At 40.0% G+C, this 14,053-nt stretch overlaps 2 protein-coding genes across 4 annotated transcripts; one reads left to right on the forward strand and one right to left on the reverse strand.

Annotated features, from left to right (window-relative positions):
- Window positions 1-4,207: 4,207 nt before the first annotated feature.
- mettl18 (methyltransferase like 18) lies at window positions 4,208-7,613 on the reverse strand. The gene is made up of 2 exons (XM_034608498.1): window positions 7,302-7,613; window positions 4,208-5,878 (listed from the first exon to the last, which is right to left on the reverse strand). Exons 1-2 carry the CDS (start codon window positions 7,404-7,406, stop codon window positions 4,910-4,912), a joined length of 1,074 nt encoding a protein of 357 aa, XP_034464389.1. The 5' UTR covers window positions 7,407-7,613; the 3' UTR covers window positions 4,208-4,909.
- A 119-nt stretch (window positions 7,614-7,732) lies between these two features.
- zdhhc16a (zinc finger DHHC-type palmitoyltransferase 16a) lies at window positions 7,733-12,975 on the forward strand. Of its 3 annotated transcripts, none has more exons than XM_034608496.1 (11): window positions 7,733-7,894; window positions 9,208-9,465; window positions 9,568-9,762; window positions 9,850-9,938; window positions 10,261-10,289; window positions 10,390-10,523; window positions 10,723-10,806; window positions 10,896-10,981; window positions 11,842-11,965; window positions 12,124-12,194; window positions 12,305-12,975. In XM_034608496.1, exons 2-11 carry the CDS (start codon window positions 9,232-9,234, stop codon window positions 12,405-12,407), a joined length of 1,149 nt encoding a protein of 382 aa, XP_034464387.1. In that variant the 5' UTR covers window positions 7,733-7,894; window positions 9,208-9,231; the 3' UTR covers window positions 12,408-12,975. The 3 variants fall into 3 exon arrangements, with proteins under 3 accessions (XP_034464387.1, XP_034464386.1, XP_034464388.1); XM_034608495.1 differs by lacking the exon at window positions 7,733-7,894 and adding an exon at window positions 8,289-8,442; XM_034608497.1 differs by lacking the exons at window positions 7,733-7,894; window positions 10,723-10,806 and adding an exon at window positions 8,289-8,442.
- The last annotated feature ends 1,078 nt before the right edge of the window (window positions 12,976-14,053 follow it).

Consider the following 14,053-nt stretch of genomic DNA (forward strand, 5'->3'; position numbering starts at 1 on the left):
TGTATCCCACATGAGTGTTTTTCAAAGAATTTATTACGGACAAATTGAATATGAGTCAGCAGACCCTTATCATGAGATTTAAAAAGGTAAGGACCTTCAGGGTGGATCTTTTAATCATTACTTCCCTGATAAGAGATAACATGGCATGTCATGGCATCTTTCACAAGTGGAGCACAGCATGTAATCACACCCTTTTTTTTATTAGCCTATGGTTTTGTGCATGGAAAGGATAATTTAATCCTAACTGTCAGGCATCAGGGTGTCTTCATAACTGGATTTTCTTACACATATTACTTTCTTATATACTAGAACAGGGCAATGGTTCAATACAAGCTTTTTTGGCTTTACCAAATAATTAGCATTCAACCATGATGGTGAAGAATTTAACCACTATGGGCCTCCTCCAGTGCTATACTTTAACCCATGTCGTAGTAGTGTATAAACTGAATAAACCAAAGCACCTTTGTCCTCGTGGCTGCAGTCCCAGAACGGGGTTTGGACTGAGGGCAAACAGTGTTAGGGTAGATTGGACAGAGTCTAATCCAGTTGTAGAGCTAACAGAGGGGGACAGGAGGGTCCTGGGTACATTACACAAATGACTTTTTACCTGTGGTGTCACAGGTACCTCAAAATAACTGCTTTTAACCAGAGATATATTCTCATAAAAGTCCTTATAACAACATTTAAAAGTTGATGTAGCTTGGAATTTTGTCAGATTACCATTATGTTTTAAAAGGAAAGGATGATGATTTTCATATTTGATCATATATTGTTTATAGATAACCCAACAACTTGCCGTCACCATGGCTAAGGATGTTATGAAACTACATAAAGATGAGATGTGCATGTGGCTTCAGTATGTAGCATGGTAGCTTCTATTTCTTGCTGCAATGTTAATGTAGCAACATTTAAAATAAAATGTGAAAGTTAATCAATTACAGAGGAACAAAATGATTTTGATTAGCTTTATTAACAACATACAACATGATTAACATGAACGTTGACAAACTTACTGCCAAATAGTAATATTATAAACAATTTCAATTTAACTTATCATGCGTCATTTGAACACAACAATGAAGTGAACAATCCGTGATGCCGTGCAGTTAGGCTGACAAACCAGTACCCTACCAAAAGAACTAAGCCCATAGATGACACCTGAAGATGCCCCCATCTATGGAATTCAGTTCTCATAGTAGAGCACTTATCAATATGTGGTCCCCGGGAAACTCTTAATCCAAAAATATCTTAATCTCTTGAACACAACCCATCGTTCATTTAGTGTATATTTCTCAACTCAGCTCTTTGTCTATGTAATAATGGAACAATACACAATTAAAGTAATCTATATAAAATAAGGAAACATAAAATCTATGGTGATTAAAAACAAATGCGGGTTAAAGATATATGATGCGTAACTGATGAAACCATCCCTATTTCTCAAGAAATTCAGATGATGAGATGATGTCATCAGCACTACTTTTTTCTATCTTAAGATGATTGAGCAGAAGGCCATTACTAACTACAGCGGATATTTCAATTAAAAAAAATCTACATTTTCTGAAATTGGCTACAAATTGAGAGGCGTTTTATTCTATGTGAAACAAAACTAATGTGGAAAAACAAACCTCCAGACTGCAGTTGTGATTTGTGGATCCAGCTCTGTGGTTATAGAAAGAGTCTGAGGAGGGTTTCTCGGGGTCATCTGAGGAGCTCCACGGTCTTCTTAATCCAAGTATTCCTGGAAATGCTTCACAACCACTGAAATGAAAGTCTGTCCACCAGGCTGATGCAAGCAGCACTGAAGCAGATCATGGTGCTGATAGTGCTCTGATCAAGGCATGAAATGAGTCATCAGTTATCACAGTACACTCCCAGGAAAAGAACTTTGGGACGTGTAATTGCTGAAATACTTTTAGTCAACGAATCGCCCCCAAGCCCTCCTAAGTTTGATATTAACCAACATCCACTGAATTACAGGATCTCTACGGTCTTCTCAGATAAAAAACCCTCATTCAAGGTCTCTTATCGTGACAGTATATACATATATATGCATAGAGAGGGAGAGAGAAAGAGGGAGAGAGAGAGAGAGAGGGAGAGATACTTCCTCAATGTTATCTCAGTCACTGGTTGACTCAGTTGGAGAGTACATTCTTTTAGGACACATGCAATTCAGGACAATGAACTTTCTGATGAAGGCCACACCTGAACACATTCAGGAAACTATCTTTCCGGCCGTTGGAATTGGAAACAACCAGTTCTACAGACTCTTGCTTACGAGAATGAGGACATTAGCCATGTATTTCAGCCTGCACTGAATTAAACAGCAGACTGGCAGACACCAAAAAAAAATCACATCTTAAAACAAGTTAAAAATGTATAAATTGTAGTTTTGTGTCAGCATATCAGACAATTTAGTAATTATTTACATCAATAATTTCAAAAATGTCAGCATGATTTGACCAGTTTGAGAGAGTTCCCGCCTATATACATACCCTTGTCATTCATTTAAGAGTTTCCAGATCTTGGATTTACCACTCATCCATTTCATCATAAAGGCCTCCTAGGTCTGTGCTGTAGCGGATTCAAACTTTAAACACACCTCAGCAGTCCCATCTCAGCAAAAACGCAGTTTCAGTGTTGAATCAGAAGAATCAATCTTTCCAAGCTGAATGAAGACACCCCTCCCCAGTTCACCTGCATGTTCAGCTCACTGTCCTACGTCCTCCAGCTCCCGGGTAAGGATACAGCACACTGTCTGACATTCAGAGCAAAAGAACCTTAAATACCAGCACCTTTCATATCGCCCATCAGCCTCCCTCCCTCCTCTGTTTTTTATGCACTCCCTCTGTACGGTAAGCCCGAGTGTCACTTCCCAGTAACAAGGAAACAGTGGGAGTGAGCAGCACACCCCCTCACAATGAATCAACACATAATAGTTTCTGAGGAAAACCATCTGACTGGCCCTGCCCCCTGTTCCCATAAAGTAAGTGGGGGAAAGGCTGCGTCTTCTCGAAGAATCAGGAATTCCCCTACAGGCCATGAACAGCTGTCGAGATGAGAGGCGATGACGAAGCAGACACATTGGAAGTTTGCCGGGCGAGCATATGCAAACAGAAACTGTGTTAGGTGCTTTGTATGTACCCAACAGTGAAATAAGTAACACTTAACAGTATATTTACATAACCTGTAACAGGAAATTCTGTCCCCACGCTGCGGGTGTTGAAATGTAGAGTCATGTTTGAGCTGGTGACAGTGTTTCCTAGAAAACTGTTTTATCTTTGTTAAATAATATTTATCAAAAGGGCACCACTTGCGTCATGGGCACATTTAGGAGGAGACTGATTAATAAGAATATTTTTTGTGGTTGCAGTCGTCATTACTCAGGTCTGATAAGAGTGTTTTATCGTAAACAAAACCTTCCTAAAATAACTTTATTTGTCCTGTGTTCATAGTCCAACGTGACAGGGATGTGACACTGATCTTGTTCACTCACATGGACGTGGCAGGACTGGGTCAGCAGGGTAAAACCACTGCTTTTAAACAAGGCAGCACACAGTAATATTCAAACAATTTAACTGTTCGGTGACCACATAAAAAAAACAGGATTTCCTCATTCCCTTTGACTAGTCAGTTAAAGTACAGTAAACTCCCCTGGAATTTATTCATACTTCCTCCCAAAAAATCCCAGTTAGAATAATTCAATAGATTTCCTTGAAATGGAGATTCACCAGTGTTGGAATAATTACAGCATAGTTCTTCTGGTATGTGAATGTGCATATTTCCAGGACGTGTACATCCATGTCATGACTTTATGTGTTGCAACGCTTAAGATGACGTACTAAATTTAACTGTAGGTAGAAACCGAAAGGATCAAGAGGACTAAAAATAAGAAGATACAGAGACCCCATAGAGTCCCACCATTGATGTGCACTTACTCCAGAATCCACTTTCAAACTCCATCCTTGGGCTGGTGGGATAAGTTGCAATTGACATTTTGCGCCAGACTTCAGAAACAAGCCTGGCTTTCATGCTGCTGTTTGAACACTGGGGAAATCACTCGCAAAAGGTCACTGAGCCCATTTCCTTTCTTTCCTCCCTGTGCATCTAAAGACCTGTAACAGCCCCTTTCAACTGCACTTCAGTTACTAGCAGAGATATTCAAATGTCTATATAGGAAGTGAAAGAAGGTGGAGGTAACCAGAGAGATGAAACTGAATTGTTTTTATTACAGCTATTCCATGTTCTGACAATGTTGCTGTAACATAAAACATACAAGCATTAAATTGAGGACTGGAAAACAATGCTGACTGTTTTATTAAGCTCTTATTCAAATTATTAAACTCTGCAGCAATAAATCCATTAACCCATTTAGACCAAATGCAATATATGCGTGTACATACCTTTAAGACCATTTGGGTACGTCTCTCTTGCGTGGATCTCATCCACAATGCCATTGTGTAAGACATGTGCCTGATGAAAGACATAATTCGCTGAAATACTCATGGGAGGGTCGAAATGTAATTACGTTTGTTTGCGCTGTGAGCCGGCAAACAAATATTAAAGTAGACGTTACTTGTGATCCACTGACCAAGGCTCAGTCAGTAAGAGACATGTATGAGGAGGAGGACAAACAAAATGGGCTAGCTCGGCGAGTTTGCCTACTTTATTGGTTTTTCAAAACATGTTCACAAAGTTTAGGGAAAGGACAATGGTTTGCAATGAAAGCCAAATGTTTAAGCTGTCAAATGTTTTTTACTTCATGTCTCTATCTGCTTCAAAGCCTGAGAAATAGGTTTTCGTAGACATTTGTAATCCTGTCAGCTCCTCCGATTTTAGGTGGTGGATTTCAAACAATGCTTTGGTTTTAATGGGTTAACAGAACCCATAAGGTTCTCAAACACCTTATTCAAGTAGCGTTTGTTTTTTTAAAACGTAGGACTACTACGTGTCTCTGAAGTCCTTCCTCCCCCTCCCACAGGTGATCCACAGAGAAAGTCCCCCTCTGCTCCACAAATGTCTCAAACAGGTGGAGTCCGCCGCCTACACCAAAGTAGTGGGATTTGGTGGCGAGGTAGACGAGTCCATCTGGTGCCAGCAGTTTGTGGAGGGTCTCGTGGAGGCTGGGGTAGTAAGCGGTGTTGTAGATTGTCTCTGAGGTGAATATAATATCATATTTGGGTTGTGAGCTCGCCTTTAGAACCAAATCAAGAAACGTACTCCAGTCACCAGAGAAAAAACGACACTTCGATAAAAGCGGGTGCTGGGATAAGTCTATGGCTTGTTTCTTTGGAGGCGTGCTGCCATCTTTCAACGCTTCTTTCTCTTTCAATGTCTTTCGACAACTTTCTTCCTCTTGTAACTTTCCGTCGCCCCTCCCTTCTTTGTCATCTTCACTCTCTATGTCATCATCCTCCTGGCAGTTTAGTATTACATTAGGTACTGTCAGCTGTTCAATAACTGTGCTGTTATAATCCTGAAAGTGGATGTGACTGGCTCCTCTCTTCAGAGCTAGTATCCCCAACAGCCCCGCACCACAGCCCAGATCTAAAACTGCCTTCTCCCCAAATGTCTCTCCGTCTCTCTCCATGAGCTCCAGAAGGTCATAAGTGCACTCCCACACCTTCAGCCCTCCCTCGTACACACCGGAGATGAGATCAGACATCTGCTCTGAAGTATGAGAGAGGATATTCTCATCATCCTTTCGTTCCGAGGCCGTCTTCTCGAAAACTGTCTCGTTGAGGAAGTGGAGGGGAGGAAGACTTCCGATAGTGACTGTTTCAGGGACAGCGTCCACAAGGAGGAACTGAGGGTCAGCTGGTAGAAGGTGCTCTTTGGCCTCTTTTACTGGCTCTGCTGGTTTGGTATTGTCCTGGTTCTGAAAAATACAGTATCGTGGGTTAGGGAACAAAGACTTCTCCTGTGGTTATGTACGTGCTTGACGTCTCTGTGCAAATGTATGACTGTGCAACATGGGAGCTACACTGGTTTCAAGCTGACAGTACAATGGGTTGAGGCAAAAACATTTTGGGATAATACTATCATTGTGCCTTTGGACCAACATTGGGATTTAGTAATGAAATGTGGATGTTTTAAGAATGCTGTGTGTTTGCTGCGTTACATAATAAATTAGTAAAAAGGGTTCCAAATTCATATTTCAAGTAAATGAAAGTTGTGAGGTCAAACAAAATATAACCATGTAGACCTGAACTGTTACTTGCTTTAAAGCTTCTACAGACAATCTACCTTACTTTGTTATATGTATTTACTAGTTACTTCATTTCCCCATACCTCCATAACGGACCCCGACAGTATAGATACAAATGTCAAATGACTAATTTATCACATCCCTATGTACTTTGCGGTCGGACGTACAATAACAGCTCATACAGTCATACAGTCATACACCATCAATGTGGACATGATTTCCACAATGACTGTATTGACACGAAGGTGCTCTGGGATGTCAATGCCTGTCAACCTACGCTCTCTAGTGGTTAAATGAACAGGAGAATTTTCAGTGTTGACAAACAGAGATGAAATTACTCACAGGGGAAATTTATAAGATGACCTGCATATATGACGAGTGTGTGTGTGTGTGCGTATTAGTGAGGGGGTGCGCCCCTGTGGATTTTCTCTGTGCTCCATTTGAGAGACGACACAAAAAGTTTTGACCAGAACACAGGTCTGTGTTTAGAGTTGGATAAAGAAAAACGTATTCTAGACTTTTGTCTAAAAAATGAATTATTAATTAATATAAGTTGAAAATACCAAAACCTACTTTATCACTGAATTTAGTAATTACTTTTATTTCTAGGGTTTTCTCACCAACACACCTGCCATATCAAGTTAATTTTACTTTGCACCATGGTTTATTTCTATACCATTAGATAGGATAAAGCTAGTTTATATATTTATAGCCGAGACCACAAAGACAATATTTATTTTGTCTACTATTCATCTCATATTTTATGCACTTATTTATGTAAAATTATATTATTATTTGGGTGGGTTTTTTTCTGCTCTCCTCATCTGACTTGTTGATTGATATTTGTCTTTGTTGGTTCTACAATCATAAAGCTGTTCCAGTGGAAAAACCCACCACAGACATACTGAGGGTCCTGTTCCTCCTCTTCCAGCCCCCAGACCTCACGAAGCTATACACGCCACTGTCTGTGCAGAATTTTTCCAACTTAGCATTAGTCTGAAAACTGCGATCTGACGTCACTACCTGACAGTTTCGAGTATATTGAGTTACTCATTATTAAACTACATTAAATCACTGGACTAACATTACTTACAGTTGGAGCAGCATTGACTTTCTTGCTGTTTTGCGATTCGGGTCCACGCGCTTCGTCCGAGTTCACACTTTGTGTCGGGACGTCGAAGTTAAAACAAAATGACATGATGACAGAACACGAGTAGCTTCAGGTTGTAGCTGTTTACTTCAGTATCCACATGGCGAGCACACCGCCGAGCGAGTGAAGCTAGCACAGCCGCTATGTGGTGGAACTACAAGTCCCACAATTCCTAGAGCCAGAGTCCCCAACACCAGGTTATTAAAGTAATTCAAAATGAATAAAGGTAGACAACACAATACATTTTGTGTAAAATTAAGTGTAGATATTTATTACAATGTAAAATGAGGGTAGATAATCGAGAAACTAATCACTGATTGTTTGGAATCGTTTCCTGACTCGGAATACCATGATGCCTTGCGCCTCTCGCCCCCGCGCATGCGCACCACCTCAGGGATCAGGATCCAGTTAACTGTCAAAGCAGCTCGGGTTCTGCTGTTCTTCGCTAAAATGTGGGAATAAATCCGGTTTTTACCTCCTTTTGGAAATGTCGACCGGAGGGTTGGTGTCGGCGGGTTTCTGGCTTCTATAGAACAGTGAGTATTTTCTGAAATAACCCTGAAATCCAGTCAAATGTCAAGAAATGAGCCGCAGCGTCAGATGTTTAAAACCTCGGATGACATCCAAACAAAAGAGATTTAGGAGGGCAGCGGTGCAGCGGTGCAGCGGGGACTGTCCACAGCTCTGGGTGGGATGGCTGCATTACATGTCACGGCTTTCATGGAGCTGCAGCCACAGCTAACTGTTCTCCACGCGTCTGTGAACCGGTCAGTGTCGGATGGAGGGAAGCCAGACGCTGCTGGTGCTCCCAAGAAGTCCAGTACCCTCCGGAGCTCTGCCTCAAGGACCCACCCTGAGGTATCTCACCTGCCTCCGCCCAGACTCCACCCTGTCCGGAATGTAGAGAGACAGGATACAGAACACACCACCTCTATGTATTACTGTTTTACCATCAGGCTTCTTTGTGTGTGTCTGCTAAACTGTAAAAGTACCTCGAGGAGTTTAAGTGTTGGCTGATCATGGAGAGAACAACTTAACTAACTAATAAAAAAGAAAAAAATCCAAATTGACTGACCCTCATATGGTAAGTTTCATCTAAAGTACTGGGTTGCAGGTGAAAGGATTAATCTATCTATTATATGCGATGCTATTATAATTCTTGCCAATGTTTACACGTATCCATCAATGGGGATGTTCTGTTGGGTTTTCTGTATCTGAAAAGGGTTATTTAAATATCCAAGATAAAGAAAAAACACACCTTGACAGAACTTTGCATTTTTACTATTTTCTATCTTTTATTGACCGAAACAAATTTAATGTGAAAGCACACATACTCTGGATTGTTAATATAATTTATTTTCTTTGACCATTTTGTTGCAAATGGCTGTACTATCCATGAGATTAGATTTTGAGTTTTTGAGTTTTTAACAAAGGGGTGTGAACAGTTTGCTGCTGCCTATAAGTGTTGCTGATTATTGCCCAACCGGTTCCAGTGTCTCATCTATACATTTTATATGTCATGGTTTGATTTATTTGAACGTTTTATTCATTCTAACATTGGTTTTAGGATTTATTATTCCATTCATTTTAAGGGCTCATATTTTAATATTCTGTTTCATACTCTATGGTGTATTTAGAGTGTGTGTGTGTATTTCCATGTTTATGTTTGTTTGGGCTCGCAGAGACATATTTCCTTATTGATTTGACAATAAAGTAATTAGTCTTGACAGATTTACAGTTAACTAAAACAGAACTACTATTACTACTACTACTACTATTTGCAAAGTTGCATGTCTTTCAACTTTGCTGTGAGAGTCTTTAGTTGACTCTTTCTCTATTTTTCTTGCAGGTGCAGTTTGGTCCCAGATGCAGGATGCGGTGGTGTCCCAGCTCTGTGCTGCACCTGCTGCGCTGTGTACGGTCCCGCTCCTGCACCAGGAGAGGAAAGAGCCGGCTGCCTCCGTGGATCAGGGAAACATGGGCGTACATACTACTGCTGGTGCAGTCACTTTGCTTTAACTCTCTCACTGACTCAGATGTGGTGTTCGACTCAGTCTTTGAACCAGTTTTTTGGACTGTGGACTACGTCACCCGCTGGTTTGGCACAGTGAGTTTGTGTTTGTCTGTGTGCTCATATAATTAGTTACAGCAAGTTTTGTTTCTATCTGGAGAATGATCTCTGTGGGTAACCACTGTCTCTGTCTGGAAGGTGTTTGTTTGTCTGGTGGTGATACTGACCAGCTCCATCCTGGCGATAGTCTATATTATTCTACTGCCTCTGGTCCTCAACACGTACTCCCCTCCATGGATCGCTTGGCACATTTGTTATGGACATTGGAATCTCGTCATGATTGTTTTCCACTACTACAAATCTGCCAGGACCTCACCCGGGTATCCCCCCACTGTAAGCCTTCAACTTCCCTTTTCAGCCGGAGCACAAATAACTTTTCTAAATGGGCTTAAACTGAACTTACATTTACCTTTTTACCAGGTAAAAAACGACAGTCCATTTGTGGCAGTCTGCAAAAAGTGCATCATGCCCAAACCAGCAAGAACACACCACTGTGGTATCTGTAACAGGTGAGTCATTCTTCTCCTCTTCTATAATCTCATTATTGGGGAGAGATTTTTCCTTGGAGATTCCGATGTATGGTCTATATACTGTATGTCTATGTATCTCAAATGGACTCCGTGTCTTATTTTGACTGTCAAAGATAAACGATCCTATACTCACAATAGCTTAGTAGAAAAACGGACTTACTGGGGCCAGGCCTGGTTAGCAAGATCCTTCTGGTGTTACATGCATTTAGGGTACTATAGTTATATGTTGTCTGTTAAGAGAGGAGGGAAAAAACACTGTCTATATAAGTATCAAACTGAAAATTATCTCTTCCCTTTGTAGGTGCATTCTGAAAATGGACCATCATTGTCGTATCCTTTGTGCTTATCATCATTTTTGATGTATCAGAAATCATATAACTTGACAGTGAAAAAAAATAGACGGTGGTTTGCCTTAATGTCAGCGTCTCAGCGTGGTTAAATAACTGTGTGGGTCATTTTAACCACCGTTACTTCTTCTCCTTCTGTCTCTCCATGACTTTGGGCTGTGTTTACTGTAGCATCAGTGGCAGGAACCTGTTCCTGGAGGCTTACAATGCTATTGAGGTGAGTGGCTCAGACTGACAGCCCACTGTTAGACAGATATCGGCTGCAGGACTGCTCTAATGTTGTTCTCGACTGTTTTTTTCGGTTACATTTCCTCCGTGTCAGGTGTCTCTCTCTGTGGGGCTTAAATGTTACCTTACTGACTAACATCTCATGTTTCTGTCTTCAACTCTTGGGTTTATTCGGGCTGTTCCATTAGCACTTTAAACATTTGGATATGGATAAGCCAGGGGTACCAGTAACAGGGATGGGTCCTCTCATAGGGCTGCTTCCCCCTGGCCAGGTACAGTCTCTAAATAATCACACAATACAATCACTGTTGTCTTTGTTTATTATCACTGTCTAACATTTCTTCTTTTCATTTTGATCAAGACCAACTATCAGACGCCTGCACCACACTACACCTTTAAGGAAAAGATGATTAATAAGAGCATCATCTACATGTGGGTCCTCACCAGGTAAAATCTACATTTCAAGTTGTCACTTGCAGTGTATAGAACCTTGCCACCCAATGTTACCTAATACATAAAACAAGCTCAGCAGGTTTCATGTGTTTAGTAGATAAAAAACAGGACGCTTTTGTGACAACATATTCCACCAAGGAAACGGCAAAGCTTTTTTAATCAGTTTTTACATTTATAAATGTATAATTTACGCAAAGAAATATGCTACAAAATATCTGCATTTATGTTTATATTTTACTTAAAATGTATTTGTTTATTTTCTTAATTCAAGGTCTATATATTTGGTTATATTTGTGTTGGGGTCTGTATAACAAGTATATACCCCAATCAGGCTAGGCTTACTTTATTAATATTGTTTTGTCACTGTAAAGCCATTTCTTAATGATGTCATCATGACAATATTCGTATGATGACAAATGATTGGTTAATGTAAGTAAGCTGTTGTTCGTGTCTCTATTCTTATTGGTTGCTAAAGTTCCTACTTCACAGTGACATCATGACAGCATCCCTACCATATGATCATAAATTATTCTTTAATTTATAATGAGCTTTAGCTTGTGTCTGTGCTGTAGTTGTACACTAGCATGCAGGGTTATTATCAAGCCTTTGAAAAAACATTTGAGTTCCTCTTTGTCAAGTATAACGGGTGAAATCCTTCTAGTCAGCCATTAGAACTTATCCCCTCCTGTACTTACTAAACTGTGAAGTGCTTTGACTTGTCCCATGTTAACTCTACACAGTGTCCCATAAATCACATCCTGTTGACTGTCAGTACAGGGGTGTGGAAGTGGGACAGGGTTGTTGCTTTTATTACCTTGGCAGCGGATCAAATGAAGTGTCTTGTGTTCTCGCAGCACAGTGGGAGTGGCCCTAGGAGCTCTGACATTTTGGCATGCAGTTCTCATATCCAGAGGAGAGACCAGCATCGAAAAACACATCAACAGCAAAGAAACGAAGCGATTGGCAAAACGGGGAAGGGTAATTATGTTCGATAATTACATTTTGAAATCGTTCTTGTTGTGATAACCTGGGGTCTCAACCCTCAATTAAAGGAAATTAGTTTTTGTTTTATGTTGAATGTAAAACATGATGAGGTTTTAATTACTCATATTGTTTTCTCTTAACGGCTCTTCCAGGTTTACAAAAACCCTTTCAACTACGGCAGACTGAATAACTGGAAAGTCTTCCTCGGCGTGGAGAAGAGAAGGTGTGTTTCTCTGATGTTTGTAGAGGTTTTCTGTTGATGTTGCCTGAAATGATCTATGAACAATATACAAGTTATTCTTACCTGTGATTTGCTCCATCTTTTGTCCCTAGTCACTGGCTTACCCGTGTTATCCTTCCATCTGGACATCCTCCACTTTGTGATGGGTTGACGTGGGACATCTTACCATTTAAAAAGGACCTGATGCCTGTATGACAGACCCTGCCTGGGAATACTTGTAGCTTATTGTTGTCTTTTCTGTGTCCAGCCCCCTCTGGTCATTCAATGTGGTTGGCTTTAAGGATATGTGCATGGCAGCTCCATACAAGGAAGAAATGGGGTCGTGTCAACCTCCAATACCTCAAAAACTTTCTGTGGCATTGCTCATGGTTCGACAGCCTACGTTTTTCAGCAGTGGAAAAGCAAAGTGTCAGGAATACTTGACTGGGTTTTACTCACAAACGGATATTACTCGAATATGAGCATTGTGAAAATTATCATTTGATATTTTTAAAAGACACGTACTGACTGACATATCATTGGACTGAAGTACTTGTTAAATAATATATATATTTTTCTGAAACAGATGATCTTTAGAACAAAATGGTTCATCTTAATACCTCCTCCTCCCCGTATCATGCACCCCAGTCCAATATTATCATTTGATTTGAACATTCAAGCAAAACTGCAGTGCCATCACAATGAGTTATTTATCTGTATTTTGTACCTGTTAAGTTAATAAATCTGTTTTTATTTAAAAACATTGACACTGTCAGTGTTTACCTAATACTGAAGAAGTGTATTGTTATTATTACACATACACAGATTTTATTATTGTACAGCAACCTTAAAAAGATGCATTTTTACTCTGGTAGGCTTCTATGCCTTCATATCTGTGTTAAGTTGTTTTCCTCCAGGATCATTTCATAATATTCTGACAAACTCCATCTCCAGTGTTATGTCACAGGGTTGTTTACACAGACAGACTCAGAGACATGCAGCCACTGGAGGTGGATTAATTTAGATGCACGCCAGATTTGATCTGCACATACACATGAATATATTATAGCAGAAAAAGGTCGACACATCAGTGAAATGAAAACATAAGAGAGAATGGGTCCTGGTGGCGTTGGTTAAAATGGGGGAATGTGAAAGAAAGTTATTGTGAGGTAGAGAGAAGAGATTAAGGGATGAAAACAGATTTCAGTTTGAATCCAACCCTCTTGCGCTGCTCACTGCTCATTACACCCACCCACTCTGACTGAAACAGACAAGAACATGTGTCAATATTTATCCTTCCAGCAGGTGTCACTGTTCAACATGTCAGGTTTGGGCAGATCAGCTTTGGATAATTTATAATAACTCAGAAAAAGGGAAAGGAATCCTGCAGTTTTTGGAAGAATTTTATTAGATGTAATTACTTATTCTGATAAATAGGGAAAAACTATTTAAATAGTAATGAAACTTCAATCTCTCTCTCTCTCTCTCTCTCTCTCTCTCTCTCTCTCAAGGATCATCAGCTGGTGTCTTAATTGCGAAAATAGTAATAATGTATATTGTTTATATACGACCATTCTTATTGTTGTCATTATTATTATTATTGTTAATATTAATTAGATAATAAAAATGACTATAAAAACAACTTCCGCCCTGTATTTCAAACTAAAGCCCTCGTTCAGAAACACAAATATTTATTACACAATAGCCCCTTATGTGTTTTTTTTACTTTCTTTTTTCCCCAAGTTCATCACAATAAATGATGTTTTTAACAATCTGGACCTCTGACTTTTTTTGGCAAACGGTTTAATTAAACACAAGCAGACCTCTTATTGTGAAGGAGTCCTATCTCAGCTCCTGCTCTT

This window comes from Hippoglossus hippoglossus, chromosome 15 (assembly GCF_009819705.1).
Source record: "Hippoglossus hippoglossus isolate fHipHip1 chromosome 15, fHipHip1.pri, whole genome shotgun sequence".
In the NCBI taxonomy this organism is placed as follows: domain Eukaryota; kingdom Metazoa; phylum Chordata; class Actinopteri; order Pleuronectiformes; family Pleuronectidae; genus Hippoglossus; species Hippoglossus hippoglossus.